Source organism: Scophthalmus maximus, chromosome 20 (assembly GCF_022379125.1).
Source record: "Scophthalmus maximus strain ysfricsl-2021 chromosome 20, ASM2237912v1, whole genome shotgun sequence".
Taxonomy (NCBI): Eukaryota; Metazoa; Chordata; class Actinopteri; order Pleuronectiformes; family Scophthalmidae; genus Scophthalmus; species Scophthalmus maximus.
The window spans coordinates 12975386-12997803 of record NC_061534.1 but is presented as its reverse complement, the minus strand read 5'-3'; the positions used below and the strand labels follow the sequence as shown (position 1 = coordinate 12997803).

The 22418-nt window shown below is 44.4% G+C and overlaps 1 protein-coding gene across 6 annotated transcripts; it reads right to left on the bottom strand.

The window, feature by feature from the left end:
- Positions 1–891: 891 nt before the first annotated feature.
- On the bottom strand, positions 892–22074 carry camsap1a (calmodulin regulated spectrin-associated protein 1a). 6 transcript variants are annotated; one of them, XM_035608779.2, is made up of 20 exons: positions 21698–22074; positions 20964–21163; positions 14113–14375; positions 11796–11954; positions 11630–11710; positions 10469–10501; positions 8787–8928; positions 8510–8649; positions 8322–8418; positions 8085–8211; positions 7614–7693; positions 7229–7301; positions 4758–7131; positions 4531–4667; positions 4220–4428; positions 3984–4046; positions 3571–3658; positions 3351–3487; positions 2633–2751; positions 892–2523 (listed from the first exon to the last, which is right to left on the bottom strand). In XM_035608779.2, coding segments are annotated over exons 1-20 (4815 nt in total). In that variant the 5' UTR covers positions 21700–22074; the 3' UTR covers positions 892–2232. The 6 variants fall into 6 exon arrangements, with proteins under 6 accessions (XP_035464672.2, XP_035464673.2, XP_035464674.2 ...); XM_035608780.2 differs by having other exon boundaries at positions 3351–3472; positions 21698–22073; XM_035608781.2 differs by lacking the exon at positions 10469–10501.
- Positions 22075–22418: the final 344 nt, after the last annotated feature.

Here is a 22418-nt window from a genome sequence, read left to right as displayed (position 1 = left end):
ATGCTGATTCTTCTCACTGCTGCTGAGAAATGTCTCATCAGCACAAAAGGCCAAAACATTTTTTTTCCTCAATGCTCTGAATTTCTTGGAAGTGTGCTTTGGGAAACTCCAGTCAGGCTGTGAAATGTGTTTTGCTTTAAAGAGTGTGTCAAGTCCTGACACCAATTGAATTGAGTGCTGCAGAGATGTTTGTCTTTGTGACCACAGGGTTTCCCCCCCTTCATTGAAGAAAGGGTCAACTTTGGTCAACTCCCTGACCAACACAATGTGTTGTTGCTGCTTAAGAAAGTTTAAACCTGATTTAGCTGTCGCCTGTCAGCTTACCCAGCATTCCACATGGAAATCCAAGGAGAAACAGCAGCTGGTAGGAATGATAATACTGCTAACCACGACTATCATGCACAAAGTGAAGTGCAGGTTGTAGTGACAAAGGGAAGAGTGTACCAGAACATCAATGTGCAGTAGAAGTGGCAGTGACGCACATGGGCTCATGGAGGCATTGAAGGCTGTTAAAAAACCCTGAGTGCCCAATTGCAGAAAGTCTGAGTCATAACTCAATCAAATCTGAGCACAGAGACGTAATACACATATTTAGTGTCAGCAGGAGCCCACGGCACCACCCACTGGATTCAAAAGCTCATTAAAGTGCATCTGTTCTGTGAAGCCGTTTGACGTTTAGTGTCAATTTCAATCTCTTTAATAAAACACACACTTCACCTGCCAACGCACCCAGACACAGCGGGGAACTGAGAGCAGCGGAGAAACGGAATGAGACCGATGTGGACAAACGAGAGGAGGAAGTCAAACAGGAAGGAAGATGAAAACAAAAGAAAAGTGGAGCCGTAAGTAATAGTATTGGATAACACAAAAATGCACACAGACGACTTCAACTTTAGCAAGAAAACGTACCTTGTTGCATTTTTATTATATTTCTTCAAAATAAATTAACAACATTATAACACAATGAAATAAGACTGATAACATCTCTGAAAGCCTGTGACAGAATAAACCTCAAAATAGTGCCTGCTTTTTAGTAAACGTAACTTGTACATGATGTACAAAAAAATACTACTCAAAAATGTACAAATGCAGCAAACAAATATCAAGTATTGTGCAGTCCCCCCCCCCACTCTCAACATTATACCAGCCGCTGACAGTCAGTCGTTACAGGAATATTACAAGTGTAGAATGCCATGAGCCACATGGAAATATAATGCTCACCGGAATCCAGTGGGCAGTTAATGAGCAGCAAAACAGCTCAGCGGCATCGCTTGGGTTCATTTTGGTTCAGCAAAGTGAGCAGGTCGGGGGATCTCAGACGGCGCCATACAGGTTGTGGAATACAGGTCGATGCAATACAATGCACCACTGTTTAAGGTATAATGCATTGAGTCTCAAAAGCGCTTCCTGTTTGGAATAAATACCAGTACAATACACCCTCCTTTTCAAAACATACTTTCTCTTAATCACAAAAAAAAACATAAAAAAACGTAACAGCAGGTCCCAAACTGAAGAAAAACAGAAGTTTTTGTTGCTTTGCTCCGTTGTTCTGTTGCGTGACAGTTTTTAAAGCATAATCAAGGGCGTAAACATTCAGAGCTAGATGCACAGGCATTGCATTCATCTCTCCCCCGTCCGCAACACAAATACTCACACACTTCCCCAAACGCACTGAAATAGAAAAACAAGACTGGACATTACCACTCACTAACATCCATCCCATACTTACATTAAAAAAGTCTTTCATAAAAAGCACTGACCAGTAGTATTTACTGATGAATAAACAGGGGCTCTGTATGTCGAGCCTGGATTAATCACAGCAGTAGGTTAAATTGTTTTGTTTTTTGCCAAGCTGAAATAGCAAACTTTACCATACAATATCAAGTGATTGTTCACCTCTGCCTGTCTGTTGTTGCACTCGGTATCAGTGGTACGCGTTCTCTTCACTGCTACATCGTCAACAGTGCCTAATCATTGTAGGACGTACCTACAGATCAAAACATAAAAGTGTGACATGCAGAATAAAAAGAAAAAAAAAGAGAAAAGAACTCATTCAGTTGGCAGGTGTTTCATAGTCTCGCACTGCCACAGACCGACATCTCCATTGATGAGAACATCTAACCTCCACCTCTCTCTCACGTGACATGTCATTCATCTCCAACATTATTGGGTCCTGCCCAACAGTATTAAAATGGAACAGAAACTGTAAAAAGTGTGGTTTCGTTTTTTCCGTCACTTCCTCCGTGCACTCCCTGGTCTCTTGACCTGCCAGAGGTGGTTGTGGATGGTCAGAGCGTCCACGCTGACAGACACACTCTTGGTGGGGATGACGGTGAACTGCTTGCGGTCCGAGCTGTATTTGTACACCTTGTCGATCATCTTGCGGCCGATCGTGCGTGGTCCAGTGCCCGTGAACTTGGCGATCTCCTCCGTGTCCTGGGAGTACGAGTAAATGGCGCGAAACTGGCACCCGCCGTCGCGCAAGAGGATGATCAGGTGGTTGGACTCGCACTTTTCCAGCTCCTTTTGGAACAGACACAAGGCATGATTTGAGCAGTCTATACACTTCAAAACAAAAATCACAATGGTTACTGTCACCAATCACACATAAGCTTCAAGGGAACACACTGACCTCCAGTAGAACATTCTTCTGGGCCTCATTAACCTTTCCAGCCAGGCAGCAGTGAGCAATGGCATTGATGATGATCGGCTTGTTGGACTTGGAGCTCGGCTCCTTGAACAGCTTTGGACCTTTTACAAGCAAAACATCAGACAAAATGTATAAAGGTCTGCAGGTGTTGAAAGGAATAGATCAGGGAAATACACCTGCTTGCTTTCTTGTCAGGAGTTAGATGACAAACTTGAAATCACTCCCATGTGTTTATATTAAGTCTGAAGCTGGAGCAAAGCCCAAAAATCAGATGAAGACGCCATATACCTATGACAAAAGTCTGCAGGTCTGGAGGGTAAATGTTTGGATTGTAAGACAAAAGTCCAGATCAACAGGGTCAAAAAGTTGTTCCAGCACAAACCCTCGTCACAAAACCACAAAGAGAAGTTTTTACATGTCGGTTTGTCATTGTGTTAAACAAATATGCTAAATGCTAGGCTAATGAGCTGGTGGCTCTGGCTTCATATATGCAGATATGATCAATTGATAATGGCATCATTCATTTAATTTACCTACAGTATCAGCAAAAAAAGCAATTAGCCAGTTTGGGAAAACAAATGTGACAAGATCAAATGTGTTTTTCATCTTTTTTGCATAAATGAATTCTGTGTGATGGTGACAAATCAAAAGCGTTTGTGTGTTAATCAAATACATTGCCTTTTTCTGCCTCTCCGCTCACCGTTGTACTCCGTTGAAGTGATGGACGAGGCTATGGAGCCGTTCTCCCAATCCCTCTCCATGTTCCTGCTGGACGCCCTGCTCAGCATCGGGAACGACTCCATGGAGCACACAGATCCGGCCCTGAAAGACAAACGTCTGGGTCGATCAGATGAGTCGTCGGATATGCAAAATTGGGAAGAGATTAATAAGATTACTTATTGGGAAGTGGGAATTCTCACCTCTGAGACTCTGCCCCTCCAGAGATGACGCTGTCGGCCTCCGTCGCCAAAGAGAGCGTCGATCCTCGATGACTGCAGCTCAGATCGGCTGAAAATGAGACAGAAGGACTTGGTACCTAACTTGTTTGCCCAATTCCCACACTGTTCCGTTTCCATATGCAAGCAGGACCACAAAAAAATAATGTAATGTTTCTCTTAATACTAACATCCTACAACCCTCTGATTCAAACTGACAGGAATCTGCTTAAAAGACAAGACTACAAAAAATGACAAATGGATCATAGTCTGACCCAGATACTGTAAAAAAAGACCAGTCTTTCTAGTATGTGATCCGCTTCTGACTCCACAATTTTTTTAATACGGATGTGTATTCCTGATCGATCACATCATGCAGAGCAGGTTAGAAGGTTCACCTCCCCTGCAGCCTGCTGTGGAGCCCTGGGCTTTGTTCAACACGGACACCTTCAGAGAATTACCTGCACAGCACACGTCACGCACACACTCAAGAGCATGACAACAAGTGTACATGAGTCAACTGAAAATGCACGCACTCACACGACTATTCTAAACAGCCAATATGACAACAAGACAACTATGGTGCACAAGAACTATAAAAGAAGGTGCTGTTAATGACTAAAGGTGTCCTCACGTGTCATGGATCCTTTGGAGAGGCAGTTAAACTCTTCGCGGTGAAGCGATTTCGGCCTGTTCCTGCGAGATTTCGTCCGTGGGCGGGGCTTGACCAGTCCCTGCTCTTCCAGCAGCTCTTGCTGCTTCCTCCGCAGGTATTCCTGTTTGATCAGCTCTCGTCGTGCCTTCTCTTCCTCCTTACGAACGCGATCCTCTTCTGCCTTACGCCTTCAAGAAAAGGATGACACTAGAATTATACCCTGGCACACACACACATGCACCGTGGTCAGTTCTTGCTCCTTATAATTGGTGTGTGTAAATAAAACGTACTTGGCCTCATCGCGTTTGAGCTCGCTCTCAGCTTCTTGTTGCAGTTTGCGTAGTCTCGTCTCTTCAGCTTTGCGCTGCTGTTTGAGGAGGAAGGCGGCGCGACGTTTCGCCATTTCATCCTCTGCCTTCTCGTCATCCTGGAAGATCGAGGACAATTACTCAGTTAGAAGAGTTGTTTCTCAGACGCTACTCCTGATGTGCCATATCGCAAAAAATCTGAATTTTACCTTAAAGAAGAAGCCCAACACGTTCTTCGGCTCGCTCTCTGCTGCGCAATCTGTGACATCTGGACTGCCATCCTCCGGTGGGTCCTTAAGCTCCGACAGGTCGACCTCAATCAGTTGACCTTTGACCCTGGCGCTCTCGTCTCTGTCCAAAGCCTCTTTTCCTGAGTTGTCAGCTTTGTCCTGTCCATGTTCTGCAGCCTGCGAGAGACTTATGGATGGACTGGAAATGACTGTTGAGTCCTGGGACTGGGGTTCGTATTGGAGGCGCACAGTTCCTTCTTCTGTGCCACCGTGGACTTTGAATGTGCTCTTTCTCTGAATGTTTCTCACTAGCCTCTCCACAGTAGCTCCTGTCTCCTGGTTTACTCCGGTACTTTCACAAGGAGAGGGTGCACACTCTGAGGGCTGACTATCAAGCTTGATGGCGGCCATCTTGCTGTTCTCGTGATTCTGTTTTCTCTCCGAGGCTTTGCTGCGTTGGCTGGAGCTGAGCCTGGGAGGACGGCAGACAGGAGAAGAATTGCCGCCACTGATATCTACAAAGTGGACCGCAAAAGATCTGGAGTCTGAGGTAGAGGGTGCCGCTTGTGTCGTGTCGGGGGTTGTGTTAGGGCTGGACTCTACGTGTTCTGGAGGCGAGGCCACATTCTGCTTCATCAGCAGGTCCTGCTGTAGCGAGAGGTGCATCATCTGCTGCTGAATGGAACTAATGGCATCGTTGAGTAGATCTATGGAACGGGAATACTCCTTGGAGGCGGGTTCAGCCCCGTTATCTTGAGTTAGGGTGTTCAGTTTGTTGTCTCTGTCCGTCTGTCCCCTCTCTGGTAGACCTAGCTTTGCTTGAACCTTCAGCGCATCGAGACAGGAGTCATCCTTCCACGACTGTGTCTTCAACTTATTCCTATCAGCAGCTGTTAGTTCTGAGGATTCCTGGGAGCGTTTCAGGGGAAGAGGTAGAGTCTCGCTCTTTCCTCCGCCCTTCTTCACAATGTTCAAGAACGCAGCTTTCCCCAGCTTTAGTCTCTGCTGAGCCGACAGGGTCTCCATCTTTTTCTTTTGATACTCTATTGCACGTCTCTGCTCTTCGAGCTGCATGTGAAGTTGCAGCACCTCCGAAGGCACAACCGGGAGACTTCCCATCAGATTATTGCCCAACACAGAACCAGGCTCCTTCCCGAGCAAACTGGCGGTGCAGTCAGTCTTCAGTTGCCAGGGAGGGCAGGGGTTTAGCTCAGAGCCATCTGGCGTGGTCTTCTGGGAGCTGCTGGTACTCGAAAATCCATCCCGGAGGCCAAGTTTAAGGAGCTTTCTCTCTGCAAAGCTGGTCATCTTGACACTGGCGCTGCCAGTAGCGCTGCAGCTGCTTGCCCAGGATATGGTACTGAGGCAGGGGCTCGAGCGGCCACTGCCGCCTTCCTTATCGTCCCGCTCGCTCACCTTGGAGTCCTCTCTCAGCTTGGCCGACTCGCCCTCTCCAAACTCACACACCTCGCCCTCCTCTGCGCACTTTCCCTTTCCTCTCTTCATCACTTCTCTGCTTAGCTCCATCTGATCGTCGTCCTCCTCGTCTTCCTCGAGGTCTGCGATGTCTGAGTCAGAGTCGTACCCTACCTCCAGCGTGGAGGAGAAGGGACTGTGGTGGTCTGAATCTGCTGACGAATGAAGGAAAAAGCCTTGGGACTGTTTCTTCCCACACAGAGAGACGCCTATCGACCCCTCAGTGGGCGGCCTGATAGGGCTATGCACTGATTCTACAACAGGAATGGGGGTGAAGGTACTTCTACTTGACTCAGCCAAGGGGGATTTTTTCTGTGAGGTGCTTGGGAAAATGCTGGCTGCTTTCCTTGCAGCTGCTTGTGCTGCCGGTCTGCAGCGACCTTCGCCACTTTCTTCCTGCTTGTTCAGGCTGATGCTCTTCTCTTTGGCTGGCTTGGGGATGGCAGGCATCAAAGGCTCCAGATAGTAGCTGTCCGCCTGACGGTCCGGAATGAAACCACCAGCGTTAAGGCGAGGAGGGCGACGAGCATCAGCAACCTTCGAGGTGGAGGAGGCTGCACCTTCGATTTCCAGCTCATCTAGTTCCATGTCACTCCCGAGTTGACGTCGAGCGAATGCATAAGGGTGAATCACGGCGACAAGTTCCTCCTCTTCGATTTCGTCCTCTTCATCTTCTATGCGCATGTGACTAAGAAGGCTCTGACCACTGAGTCTGTGGTGAGACAGATGAGCGCCTGACCCCAGCATGTGTTTGGGGGTCATGCTCATGATGTTCGAGGCCAAGCTGTCTTTGCTGATGGAACGAGCGAGGCTGATACTGTCTGGATCGTCCTCCATGGGAAAATGCAGGGCATAGGGCACTGGCTGGGATAAAGGCCTGGACAGGGGGGCAGAGGAGGAAATACAGTTTAGATGAGCTAGGTGTAATGCATCATGGAAACATACATTGTTATAGCTGTAATCGCAGTACTCACCTCGGCCTCCTGTCTGGCCAGGCCGCTACTGAACCATCGGGACGCATCATAGAGTTGGACCTATTTCTCAGCTCTGTACAGAGAACATTTGATCCATATTAGAAAAGGCAACTCTCATTGCAGAGGGGATGATTTCTTCAAGCTAAATTTGAGGCTGCAACTCCCTAGACGGCATATAAAACTGAATTTTTTTTTACAATTCTAAATATTTCACTAGGAACTTGTTTGAACATTCAGCTAAGGAACGATACAAAAACAAACCCCGGGTACATTTAGATGACTATTGTTCTTTTTTCCTGCTCTTCCCTTTCCTTTTTCTCTGTCTGAAGAACGTTCTTTGTGATTTTAGGAATCAGACTGTGCTGAGTAAATATTTTTTTATTACCTGAGGTCATCTCCTCGGATACCTTATGTTGTCTCTGTCTCAGGGGCAGTAAAGAGTGAGAGGGGGAGATTTGTTTAGTGCTGTAAGAGAAAGACAGAGAGATCTGAGATTAAAATTGAATCCGGTTTGAATTTAGCTGCTGGAATTTTAAAAGAAATGTTATTTTGGTGAGAAAGCTTTTCTAAAAAAAATATTAACTCTGACAATGTGTATTCACAATAACATGAATGTAGTGTGACTTTACAATTTGAATGTTTGGGAAGATGCCACCCTATGTTGAAAAAAAAAAAAGCACCGATAGTTTTACATGTAAAGTCTTGTGGTTATGTACTGTGGGTCAACATCTATTGAAAATTACCAGGATTTATATGTGAAGTCTTTCTCAGAACTCTAATGTAAAAAAACAACTTCAGCAATTAATTAGTAAACTGTGGGTTAAAAGTAAAACTGGAAACAGTTATTGTACAATACCTGAGGTCAGGACTTGGGGGCACGGTCAAGACATCGGCAGAGTTCGATGCTGTCAGGAAGCTACGTTTTGTGACGTTGGAGATCGGCACGTGTGATCGAGAACCTTTAGGCTGTAGCAGCAATCTCACTGCAAAAAAAAAAATTGTAGAAGGGTTATTAAAACCATTATGGGAGACCCCATTTGTTAAAGAGCTACAAATAGTTCAATAAATGAAAAAACATTACTGTGTGTTTTACCATCTCTGATTTCCTGAAGGTCCCTGGGATGCACAAAGTCTGGCTTCACACTCTCAAACCACCAGAAAAGCTCAGCAATGAAGACCATCACGTTAGTCTGCAAGACACAATGGTCAGAGGACAAGGTCAGTGGGACAACAGTGTCATTGGAGTAGTATTTTCTGGCTGTGAAGTGTTTTTGGACTCACCTTCAGGACAGGAGGAGAATACAGCATGTCCTCAGGCTTCAGGTAGAAGCATTTGTTCAGGTGCTCGTTAGAAAACTCCCTCAGCAGCTCAATGTTGTACATGCTGTCTGCGATGGAAGGAACCTCCTTCAGACAGATATCTGCACAGAACAGCACAACGTCAGTAATACTAAATACTAAAAAATCATTTATCCTTAGGCAGCAGAGATGTGGAATCATAGCAATTAGCTGCTATCTTTTTTTTTCCCCCAGTGAATTTAGACCATTGTTCCTGTACCTTCCAGTCGAATGAGTTCTGGGCAATAGAAGTGGATGACAGCCAGCAGAGCCGTGCCGTCACACACATCCTTCAGCAAGTCTTCCAACAGCGGGAAGTGCTGCAGGGTCCGACCTGACAGGTGATCTCTACGGTATCGCACCTGCGCAGCAAGACAAAACCTTAGTTTACACAAAGTATTCAAATTTAATCTGATTAGAACACGGAGTCCCATGCTCACCTGTCACACACAAACACACTCTCGCTTATCATCTCATCTTTGATGGAAAATAAATCACTTTCCATATCATTTATTACTCTCCGGGTCTCTTCAACACAAATGGAGAGAAGCTATCTGCAAATGACTCCTAGTTCTAGATGGTATTTATTTATCTGTATCAGATTGGGTCACATGTAGCTTGGTAGACTCTGATGTGTTGTGTTCCATCTCAAGTCAGGCAATACTAGTGTTATGTTAATCACTTTCAAGTATGATAATCTAACTAATATCTGGTTCATACGACACAACATTTTTGTCTGATAAGGTAATCATCGTGTCAGATTCTTGTTGTGACTCGATCATGGACATGATAGAACACACGTTGGTCAAGAAGTAGGTGCCGGGGGCCGACAACAATATAAAGAAGAGATAGCTTCCCCAAAGTGGTCTGATACTGTTGTGTTTAGAAATGCCAAGTTCTTGCCACAGATCTACAAATCTTTGTTGAAAAGTTCCACTGTTTTAAAGTGTGAGAAACATCTCCTACATGCTAATCTTTTTGGGGGATGTTATGAGGTTTCCCAGATGTGTCCTTTATGAGGCACAATATGGGATAAAATGATAAATTGTCTTTGCCCTGACATCCATTATACAGGCATGAGCCTGGTGTTATTATCAGGCTGATAATGTGTAGTCCCAACTTGATACTGTATAAGACTGAGGTGGCCTAATAGTTGGTGCATGTGACAGATGATTAAACTGTCAAGGTCAGGATGAAAAAAAAGGAAAGGGATCAATGGAGTCACATGAGAGGACTCCACGGGATCCAATAAACGATGGACCAGAGCGTGCAACATATGAGGGTGCTGAGGGAAGAAGAGGATGATTGTAGGGACGTTAACGAAATGAGACGAGCCGTAAATGGATGAGTGGATTTGAGCCATTTAACACTGGGCTCCTCCACAAATGTTGCGTAATGGTGATAATGAGACCAGGAGTCTGGTAGTTCACTAAAGCTTGTTCCTTGATGACAACAAAAGAGAAAGTGTCCAGAGAGGCACAGTGGGCTGTGGATGTTTAGGGGGAATGGGAGGTGTTCAATGCAAAGGTCAGCTGAGAACTGAAGGAATTACTCAAGGGTTCCATGCACTGTAAAAGCAAACGTGCAGAGGAAATACTGTACGTCTTATGAGCTTGTCGTTTCTTCATTTGCCACTAGGCGGCGTAGTATCATCTTTAGTGAGCACATTACTGTAATTGTACGTCACTGTTAATCTCTGAAAAATCTGTTTTGACGTCTGGTTTTGTCTGTCTAACTAACCATTATTTTTGTTTGGCTCCTTTATGTGCCATCTGATCTGTCACACACACACACAGACACACACACACACACACACACACACACACACACACACACACACACACACAGCTCAAACAGACATGGATACACTCACGACAGGAAATCGCTAGACGTTGCACTTACAGGTACAAGCTTCCAATACCATTTGGAGGGAGACTAGAGGCAGGAAGGAATAGGATTTGGGGGGAGAGACACAAACAGGAGAGCAGCAGACAAGGGTCAGATACAGTGACAAGGAATCAGATTATCCCCTGTAACCGTGGAGACAGATCTGATCTTAAAGACGACTGGAAAGCGTAAGGCAGATAGAGTCAAGAATGTCCAGAAAGCAGACAAATGAGGAAGAGACAGGGGGTGTTTGTTCGTATTAGTGATTATGATTTCACTACGTGGCATCACATTAATTCAGAACAATGTGCTCGCTTCTGTTTTTTTAACAATGTGGCTTTTCTGACTGGATGATAGGAACCAAGAGCAGAGTTTTTCAAAGATGATAGACGCATTTCTAGATTGAATGTGTCTGTTATTTCCCTAGGATATTAAAATATCCAATCCTTTGCAAATAAACATAAATCCAAATCCACAAAAAAAAGACCTATCACCTTATAACTCCAGAAGTTGCCTATGGAGTCATCACCTTTTCTTCAGTATCAAAATAACTCAGTGATAGCTGTCTGTATATCCATGGCTACCAGGAATTGCTAGTCGATAATTTCGGATTCTTTAATGGTGGCAATTTGCAAAAACAGCATACGGTTCAAGTTGTAGCCCACAGAAAATGTAACCAACTAACTCCATTGCATCATACTTCCTATAAACTTTCCAAAAAGCCCTCAAACTACTGTATGGTACGGCTATGGTTGGTCCAAAACTTTGAGGATTATTTTCCCGAAATCAAAGTAGGACAAATAATAAACATATGAGACAGATAATCCATTAATTCTGTCTTAGTTGGAGGCCCTGTTGAAAATTGTCATCAAAAGGCGACAGAATGTGCTCATCAGATCATAATTTATTATTATTATTATTAATCCAAGAAATGTATGGATTACGATCAGAAAAACTACACATCTGAGCTAATGTACCCAGTGAGTACAAGAAGGCTTGTTTAATACATTCACAGCCAGAGGGACAATAGACAAAGAAAAGAAAAGAAAGACAGCATTCAACAAAGAGGAAACTTTTTTCAAAATACAGAGAGTGATAAAGAGACAAAGAAACAAACAGACAAACAGAGAGAGCGTGAGACCAGGAAGTAAAACAGAGAGACACTCGGGGTGTTACCTTCTGCTGACTGGACGACTCCAGCAGATGTTGCTTCATTTTCAGCTCCTTTTCCGTGATCGCCCTCATCTTTATGTTCACCTGAAGCGGCACAGATACTGTACGTCAACAGAGAAGAGAGAATGAACAAATCCCAAACATTCTACGCCAATGTTTTGGTTCTTGCCTTGTTGATCCAAAAGACCATGGCGTCTTCCAGGTCAAACGGCTCCTTGGAGGCACTGAAGTTAGAGAATCGCTTGACACTGGACACAATCTTCTCCACGCTGACCATCTCCAGCGTATAGGCCATCATCAGGGAATCAATGAGGTGGATGTGGGAGCTCTGGGAAAACCCCCCCCACACATTTTGAGTTATCTTTGAATGTAACTAAGGAAATCTAATTTTGGAAACTTTAAATTAAAAGGACTTCTCTTGCTTGATGTCATGACAACCACACACACGTCCATTAAGAAGTATCTCTAATGGGTGAATCTGTATTAGACTCACTGGTCTGCTCGTAATACATGAAAATGATTGTAGTGCATTATTAAGGTAGTACATACTGTACATTGAGTTGCCATGGAAACAGGGCAGTAATTCTAGATTGAAACCAGTCTACACAATTGCTGTGTAATTATTTCATAGCTTCATTTGCAAACACTTAAAAAGACGACAGTTGGATAGAAAGTTGATTAGTACGTGTCAAAAAAACAAAATGACGTGATGATAGTCTCAGAGTCTCTTCAATGTCTCCAATTGACCTAAATATGAATCTATGAAGCAAAAAGTTTACATTCATTTATCAACACGTCATGAACCACTGCTTCTCAGGCAGCTTGTTGCCTTTTGTGTTTTCACACCTGTGGGATATGATTTATTGCCCTCAGACTGTGGGTTAATATTCATATGAACTGAGCCTTTGGTTCATTTTGCATCATGAATATTTCAGTCACACACTCTGAAACGCGCAAAACAGTCACATCCAACTGATGCATTATTTATTTCAATGTTCTCGGCTCACTGGGCATTCGGCTATGGAAAGTCCCATTAGCCTGTAACCAGGTGGTAAAGCGGGTTTACAAGTTCACTAGGTTTGATGTGTATGGGTTAGGGTTCATCTGTAAATGCCTTATTTACTAATAGACTTTTTTAAAGAAAAACAAGATATTTTTGTTTGTGAAATCAAAAGCTCTTAAAAACTATAGACAATGTTGTTGATCCATTACAGATTTTTAGGAAAGTATGAAAGAATGTATGACATAAAAGCCCCTATTTTAATGTAAGAGAGTGGCCAGTGAATATGTCTATTGTCTGACAGTAGACAAAACTTGTGGTAAAATAAAGCAATAAGCCCGAAGTGGCTGTGGTTTACACAAGGATGCAAAGTTATATGAAATAAACACAGAGCAACAACAAATGTGCTAATTTATTGACAACTTATCATTCTTCCACCAAGCAATGTAGGTCTTCAGTGATATGTAGCAAAATGGTTGCTTAGCAACACCAACACAGGTTGAATGAAGCATGCTTACAGATTGGAATGCTTATTAACATTTATCAGGACATCGCCAAAAATTGTGCATTTAGGAAAGTGATGTTGAGTAATGTTGCCCTCCTATTTGCTAAAAGGGGGTTTGACTGTGGACAGGTGCGTTTCAATAGGGTGGTGTCGGAAGCAGAATATTGCTGTTTGGGCGTCAGTAAGACTGATTTATGTCCCGTAATAGACTCGGCGTCATAGAGTTTGTGTACAGTGCTGCTTCGCAAGCAGTGGTTAGTGTCGATTGTCTCGGTGCCGGCTGCTTTACAAATCCATCGCAACATGGAGGCGAGGAAGTTCACTGTGCAGATTAAAAAATAACAGCCAGATCTTTCTCGAAAAACCGAGTCTGAAAACAGCGATCAGATCACATAATCTGTTCTGGTCCCTGCTTCATTTCTTGATTTTCCAACTCTTTAGTTTCTCTCTCATCAATTTTAAGCATGTCTCCTTTTGCCAGCCACTCATCAGTGCTTAGCTCAACCAGTAAATCAATAAATAAATAAAAGAAATAAATACATTTTATTTATAGTGCCCCTTTCATCAAAGGATATCAAAGGGCTAACAAAATCTGACACCTTAAAACTATCTGTTTGGCGCAGTAGTAGTGATGTAACGCAGTCACAGATGTGTGTTCCCAGAGTACTTTACAATGTCTTTGAACGCAGCTCAGCAAATCATAATCAAGGGCCAGAACTATCCTTTGTTTAATGTTCCTAAAACCTACACTGTCAGGATACGAAAATGAGAAAAATGGCTCTCAGTGAAATGTCCCTGGGTAAACAAAGGTTGGAAAAAGAATTCAGACGCAAAATCAACATACCTAGAATATCACCTAAGACCCTGCTGTTAACACTGCTCAACAGATTAAAAGTCTGTTTCCTAGGTTAGTGTGTTATGCTTGTGCTTAGGTCATGACAATGTTTGGCATAGAACTCGACAAACGGTTAAGGTACCCACCATCTTCACGGGGGCGGAGCTGAGGTCTAGTTCAGAAACAGGCGTGTTGTCAGCCTCCAGGACGTAGATGCCTTTCCTGGACAGGGCCTGGATGACGGACTGGTGGCTCTGGAGCGAGGCAGCCTGCTCGGCGTGCAGGATGAGGCCGCACACGTGGCAGTAGAGCTCTGCGGACAGCAGCAGGTGGAGGATGGCGGGCTTGATGTGTTCCTGCTCATACTGGTCAGTGTAGAAGGGGTCTCGCAGGTCTGCAGGGATGTTGTCTGCAAAGAGGGATGATAATAAACACTTTGATTTTAGCGGCTTCATGAGACGTCCTGGGTTAGACGGTAAGGGTTGTTTTTCCTAGAGTATTAATAAGCCACAAATCAGCCACCATGCAATCCGCACGCAAACCAGTTCTGCACAGACACGTGTCCGCCGAGGCTCCACCGTGATACGTAACAGAGAAGCTCCTAGGACACAGACTTCGAAGATATTTATTAGCCCGTCTAAGAATAAACCAGCGTGTGAGGAGGGCACTGAGACAAAGTCAACGGTTAAACGGTGTGCCAGGTAGCCAGGGCAGCTGATAGGTGGATCCCAGACCTGGAGCCAATGAGCTAACAGGACTTAGTGGCGATACTTAAGCTGATGGTGTTGTCCTAGCCGGCCCGGTGCTCATGCCCCCATGGACACAGACGTGGGGCAGCTATTTTTATATGCATTGGGCGTGTTAATCCAGAGCTAAGGCCTCAAGCACTCACGGAAAATCTAGCTTCCTGCACTTTCTGGGTGGATTTGGACAGGTGGAACTACAGAGACCACATATCATGAGGAACCGAAGAAAACAAATGAGAAGTCGGAATTCAAATTGGGTTTATGATTATTTCAAATGTGAATTATTAATATTAACCAACTGAATCTGTTGTTTTTATTTCAACGTGGGTGTTATTGCTACATTAGTATTTCTCTCTCGCACCAGTCCTTTTACTTTCCGGATAAATTGTAGCGATATAGGAAAACGTCCTATCAGTCGAAGTGCCTTCAAGGTGTACTTTGACACTTTGGGAGCTTGTGGCTCCATAGTTTATAAGAAGAAAAAAGAAGAAGTGGTATCGATATCCTCTCAGCAGACAGTGAATAAGCATATTTCCCAAAATAATGAACTGCTCCTTTGACAATAGAGCAAACCTCGCAGGCCGCCAGATCACTGTAAACATCCATTAGATTTGTGCCGAGCTGCTTTCTGAACCACAACAAAAAACTTACAGGTCATAATGGTTTCTTCGAATCCATCCACCTTTGGTTTCACGATCAAGTAAGTGCTTTATGGATGTGTTTAGTCTGATCAGTGCTGTAAAGCTGTGTCTTTAAAGAGTCACAAGTTTCCAGATGTCGGGAATGACAGTGAAATGATAAGCGATGAGATCAAAACTAGGAAAATAAGAAAGGGTGATAATTAATGATTCTTGCATCAATATCAAACTACCTTAAAAGCTTTAGAGCTCTCTCTCTCTCACACACACACACACACACACACACACAACAGACTGCTCGGTCTGCACTGTCTATCGCACTCTCTGCTGCTGCGTGGTGCTGTCCCATGTGCATGTGTCCCAGATCATGTGAATACTTATCATACACCCCTTGACTTCTTGTCTTGATCTGTCTCATTTGTGTTTCTCTCAACAAAAGCAAATCTTGCACGTCATCCTCCAGCCCCTTTCCCCAACAGCCTGGCGCTTCCGCAGCCTCAGCTGTCCCACAATGCCCCTTCATCCTCCCTGGTTGCCCCGGAGATGGCGGTGGGGAATGCCAGCACGGCCGGAGGTGGGGGCTGGGTTGCTGTCCCATCTCATCAGCAAGGTCTGCTCACTGGGTCGTTTTATGGTGCCTGACATTGGGAGGTGGGTGTGTGTGTGTGTGGTGGCAAGAGCTCCTCTCTAATCCTAGTTGATAATACTCCTTAGATATTTATTATCCACCTGATCCAGGCGTTAAAGCCCACCCTGGTGTGCATGTGGGAAATCAAGAGGAGGGGGTGCAGGCAAGGTCTTTGTTCCTATTCTTTTAGACACAGGGTCAGATTGATCAGCAGGGCTCTTGCTGACAGTGACGGCAGGGCTGTCGCACTCTGGGCCTTGTGGGGGGAAAACACGACTAGTCACTCCAATAAGAAGGCTTAATGGAGAATCCTGCACAGGAAAGTTTTTTGGGAAATCACAGTTCAAAAAAACTGTTATATGGAACCAATCTCTCAATAGATTTCGGAATAATTTAATAGAGTTCAATGTGTGGCTTTTGAGTCACCGCTCCGTTATTTAATGTACATTTTAATATCCAAGGCCACTTTTGTACATACTATAATATAATTCGAGGCAATTTAAGCTAATTTATCAGTATTGGTGTGTACTCTATGTCGACCAATACTGTGGTTGAAAACTGTGTCTCTATTACAATTTTTCCATCTGTGGACATAAATAAGTTTATTATTCCAACAATAAAACGTCCTGCCCAGTACATATCTTGGTCACAATTATTTGAAAATTAAATCTAAGCAGTCCTGCTTCAAAATGTTTCTATATTTTTGTGTTGTAAAAAGATTAGAGTTGACCAATATATCAATGTCAGATTTTTTTACACTACACTTATAAACTCCTTCATGATTTAGGAGGAGGATTATTCAGACACAACATTAAACAATTAGTTTTGTAAAGTTGTGCAAAATAGGAAACATTTGCATTGACAACTCTGTAATATTTTTACGAGTTACATTGGTTTATTGAAAGTGTTTCAAATGCAAGCTTATGAAAAAAATATGCCTCTATGCTTCTAGAGCCAATGCTCTTAGTTTCTTGTAATAACATTTAGAAAACATTTCAATGCTTCACCAAAGGCCTTTGGTAAAACTGCCACCAGTGTGAACAACCAGGCTGTGTTGTGAACAAAGACTCGGGCCTTCAGATCCAATCCCATTAAACACTTAAACATGTGACTGGCTGTGACTTTCACTCCAGCACACACAGACAACACAGTCCTCGCAGCTCCCAGCTCAGCTGTGTTGTCGGTTTGGTTTTCGACTGTATCACAGAAAACAAACACACTTTGACGTGAGATACGGTTTCCGAATCTTCGTGTTCCATTTAGTTAGCTGTTTAACAGCCTGTCCACCAAAATATTTCGTTCCTGACCAGACCTAAATTCCAACGTCTGCTTTGCCACTCCATCACTGTGATAATGACAAGCCAGAGTTAGCGTGACTGGGATGCACTAGTCCAATACACCTAATTCGTAATGGCGGCGTCAATACCTGTTTATTAAGTGGAATGAATGGGTGTCGGCCAAAAAAATCATCCGTGACATTCATTCAATGGTGGTCGGCTGGTAGGTCATGTAAACTCACATGAAAAGGATTCTCTGCAGTAAAGTATAGTGTACAGTTCTAAAACAAACACTACTGCCTTACATTTACAGCTTCAAAATGATAATGATGGTACACTGTGTCACTGACTTCTAATAGGGAGAATGCCGCCTTTTCAACCTGTCGGGTTGAGTGGGTACGATTTCCTGCGAGAGGTGCAAAACCTTTAAGAGCCTATAGTTGTTATCAGACAAACATGGAAAGTCTGGACATTTTCCTGAAGGCCTCTATGTGAGAACGCAAATATTCACAAATGTAGCTCCGGACATTTTACGGAACTTTGTGTGTCAGGCCCCTTGTAAAATTTCCAGAAAATTTCTGCGTGAGCCTATGTGATAATACAGCAGGAAAATCTCCGCAAATTTCCCAGCGAGTGGGCATGCTGATGCCTGTAAACACAATGCTGCTTTCCACAGTGGAATTATCGTCATGTCCTGCCTCCTGCATGCAAGAAAGACACATGTGAGTGTTATGTCTCTTATTTGCTTCCCAGAAGCTCGCTCAGTAGTCTCAGTTGCAAGTCATCATGGCAAGGGTGAAGATTCTAGATCCTAGCATCTACATTTAGCTCACAACTGCTGAGGGTTCAGATGTTTTGGGTCAATCAGATTAGCCAAATGCAGACTTGAAATGAGTGGACAACGTGATTGCTGGTTTGCACACGTACGATGATTTTGTGTTCGTTATCTGAGCAATTGACAGGCTTTGTTTTCTGTGCATTTGCTGCTAGCTTTATGAAAATAAGACAGATTAACCAATAATCCTAATAATCATTACAACCCTACTTGTTTGGCTGCACCCCTACTGACGAGCAATCACGAAATACTGCAAAAATGTAGAAATGCATCATTTACTGTAAAAATGCGTAATTTCAGGGAATCACCACATTACAGCTGAAACAAGTATTCAGTTAATCAGCTTCTACATTGTGAGGGATTTGCTGTTTCTTTGTTAAAATGATAGTATTATTATATATCATTAATTATAATAATGTTAATCTGATTCTATACTAAGTCTCTTTGGGGGTCAGACTGTTGGTTGTACAGAACAAGTAATGTGTGGGTGCCATCACCAAGTTGCAGCTCAACACACCATTAAGCTTCAAAAAGTTTGACTGTCATCAGTGGCACTATCAAAGGAAATCAGGGTGAATGTTAACATTTCAGCTGTACATTTTTCTCTATTCTCCACAAAGTTTTTACCATCCTCTGCAGACAGGGTTCAGCATCAACTCGGTAAATATCACTTTCTCTGTGCGTGTTTACGAGCAAGCATACAGTTTTCAGCAGACAGGCAGACCTCAGCTTAACACTGACTCTCTAAGGCTCTGCTGTGTGCATGTGTGGCCCCTTAAAAATGACAATACAACACAATTGAACCTTCCTGGCACACTGACGGCAGGAGGAGCCAATCAGATTAAGAGAATCAGGAAGGTTGACGGAGGAAAGGTTTAGAGTTTACAATAGCCGTCTGACGTCTGCAACAGTCTTGGGTCACAGAAATGCACCAGCAGACAGTTCTCATGTCATTTACAACAGCAGCACAAAGCATTTGTTGATGTGAGATTCATGTGATATAATTCACATTGATATGATGCAATACTGGCTGTGGATGTCAGATGCTTTTTTAATTTTTTTTTATTCTTATCTCTCAGCTCAGCTGCTATTCACCTCACCACACAAGATGTTTGTCCTGTCAATGAGTCATTTCCTGCCACAGAGGAGATTGCCCTGCAGGGAAGGAAACAATTAAAACTACAGTATGTCTGGCTATGATGACAAAGGTTTTTTTTTCTTCTTCACTGAATGACTGTCTCTCTGCGTCTCCTTCCAAATGCCCATAACGAGGGTAAAATCAGGGAGACTTCCGGGCCCGCCCGAATAGCACAGCTGACGTCCTGCTCACACACTCCCCAAAGAGTGTGCAGCCAGTGAGTGACACAAAAACCCACATTCAAGGAGTCATTTCCAGACATTTACACACTGCCATGGTGATGTAGAGCAATCGTTCTCAATGTTTTAGTGGAGCTCATCGGAGCTGGCAAGGCCAGTGACCTGTGTACTAAAGACTGATGAAGAGACGTCGGCGAAAGTCTTCACTCGAAGTCACTGTGTCTATAGTGCTGCTATGCTCCTGTAGTATGACACTCTTTTCCTTAGGAACTTTGTTTACAATTTTACTGTCAGTCAAAAGGACCAGACAACACCGTAGATGACATTTTTTGACTGAAAGTGAAGATAATGATTTCTTTTTTTTTTTACAATAATACCAAGTTCATGTTGACTGTAGGGTTTCCTGCAATGTTTTTAAGTAAAGGTGGATCAACTCGCCTTAAAAAAAGACTCCTACATACACTATTATAAAATGAAACATTAACTCGTATGAGAGAAGAGCAGATGCACAATTTCACAGATGGAATATGTTTAATGAGTGTGGCTGTCGTCAGGGTAGTCCTCTACTAACTAAAATGATACTGAGGCCAGATGTGTAACGACATGCGTGCTTACGGAAATGGTGAATAGGACAATCAGTCAATTAATTGATCAGATGGTTGACAGTTAATGAATCGGTCTTGTTTTGTATTGCTGTACAGGCGAATTCTAAGGGCGCTGTCATCCATGGGGGGCGCCGCAAACATAAAGTGGGCGTGGTCTTCCTGAGTTCCTCCCTGGGCTGCACACTGCTTCCTGATCAAGCTTGATATCTCCTGCATTAAAGCTGTGACTCGCCGCCAGATTGTTTTGACCGTGGTTGAACACTCGGACAGTTTCTCCTATGACCTTGTTTAGATCTTTTCCGGTGATTTTGCCTTCTCTGGTCGTTCTGCTCAGTTTCTGAGGCAGGCAGTGCCAGGTACTAGCAGGCAGTCCTGGAAGTCAGCCCAAGCCTGGAACTCAGTCACGAAACCATTGCCGAACTCACACTGCCTTGCTCCTGCTTCTCTACCTAACTGCTCAACGTCGCCACCCTCCATCCTCACCCTTTATCCTATATATAAATGAGTGGAGAAAGTATGACATTTTTCTGAACAGTCGTCGTCTGTTTCTTGAATTATTGTAATTTATAAATCGTTAATATTTGTATTATTGTATATTATTATATATCACACATCTTAGATGTCGTACAATGTTTAATTTCTTGCATTGCAAGTGGTAATTAGTGTTTCAGAAATAATGGGGTGGGGGAGTTGTCATGTACTGTTAACACCTTGGGGGTGGGGGGCGCCAATCAAAAATCTTGCCTAGGGCGCCAACATTGCCAGGGCCGGCACTGGCTCTCCGTGGCAGCACTGGTGAAAATGCAAAATGAAGCTTTAAATAAGGGTAATTGTATCTGATGAACATGTTCATGCAACTACAGTACAGGGCGTGAGGCGCCTCATACTGTGACAATAGCAGGCACCAGTCACAGTGTCGGTAGTGTAAGGGAGACACAGACACAGTCTTACCTATGCCATAGGCTTTGGCAAACAACCAGCGAAGATTTGCGTCTATTTTGGCCCTGGCAGAGTCGTAGAGCTCCGGCAGTACGACCTGAGCCTCCGTGCCTCCTCCTCCTCCTCCTCCTCCTCCATCATCCTCCTCATCATCTGCTGCTGCCGCTCTCCTCCAGGTGCTGCCCCTGCCAGCGCTCACCTCCACATCCATCCTGCACGGACGACACACAGAAAAACATTGTTGCCAGGCCCCGTTACATCATTGATATGAAGGAACAACAAGCGGGGGGGGGGGGATCATCGCCGACAGCACCTGCTCTGCTGGTCGTGGAAAACACACACAGCACACGCAGACCCCTCCGCCACGTCCCACCTGCTGGGGGTGCAGGTGTCTCCACCGTCGGTCGTGACTCATAGTTACGGACCAGAATGTACATGTGCACGTTCGCATCCCCCACCCCAAAGATTCAGATGTTCGCATTGTGTTGTGGCTAATCAGCTGTTGCGGAGCCGCTGTCGGCTCATTAGCTGCCACAAATAAGAACAGTCTCCATCTTTGTTGGCTGCTGGTCGTTGTTTTCTTTAGCCTGGTTGAGTCGAGGGGGTTGACCAGTGAATGGCCTGACGGTAAAACCTAGCACCGTTACGTTCGGCACATTACAGGTTAGCTCGCTAACCTGCGCACGATACACACACACACACACACACACACACACGTCGAAAAAGAAACGCCGACAATGACTCACATCTACGAGAGCATCGAGTCCTCTCTCTCTCTCTCTCTCCCTCTCTCCGCAGCTTCGAGGTGGCCGTGTTGTTAGCACGCCGACATGCTGGCCTGCAGCGTCGGATGACGGCGGAATAACGGGAGGACTCCTCCCTGGCCCCGGCGACACAAACCCGCGGCCTCTCAGGGTGAAAGCTGCGGCTCGGTGGTCGTTAATCCAATAATAGACTGGCAACCGCCCGGAATTATCAATATCCAAAGGCCGGCCGTGTCATACCACCCGAGGCTGCTGTCTCCTCTCGGGGAGGACTGGCGGCTCTGACGGGCAGCCCTGTTTGAGGGAGCCTGTCTCTATGGGGACGAGGGCTCTTCTTCTTAATGAGCCCGGTGCAGCGCGCCTGTTCACCTGCTGGGGGCGCTGCAGGTCTGTGCGGGGAGGGACCGACGCGACAGGCGGAGTGACTGTATGAAGATGCTGCACGTGCTGGGAACCCCGGATGGAAGAATGACCTTATGACATTTCAAATAACATCCTGACTTGTAGTCCTTGACATGGCTCCCTGGACCGGGGACAGGTACCACATGTCCCACAATGTAACCACGGAGTATTTGAATTGTATTTATTTACTGTGTTTATTTTATTTTATTTCATCTTTATTTAATCAGGCAAACTCATTGAGATTGATCCTTTTCCAAGAGAGGCTCTGAAAACAATTTACATTTACAGCAACAAAAGACAA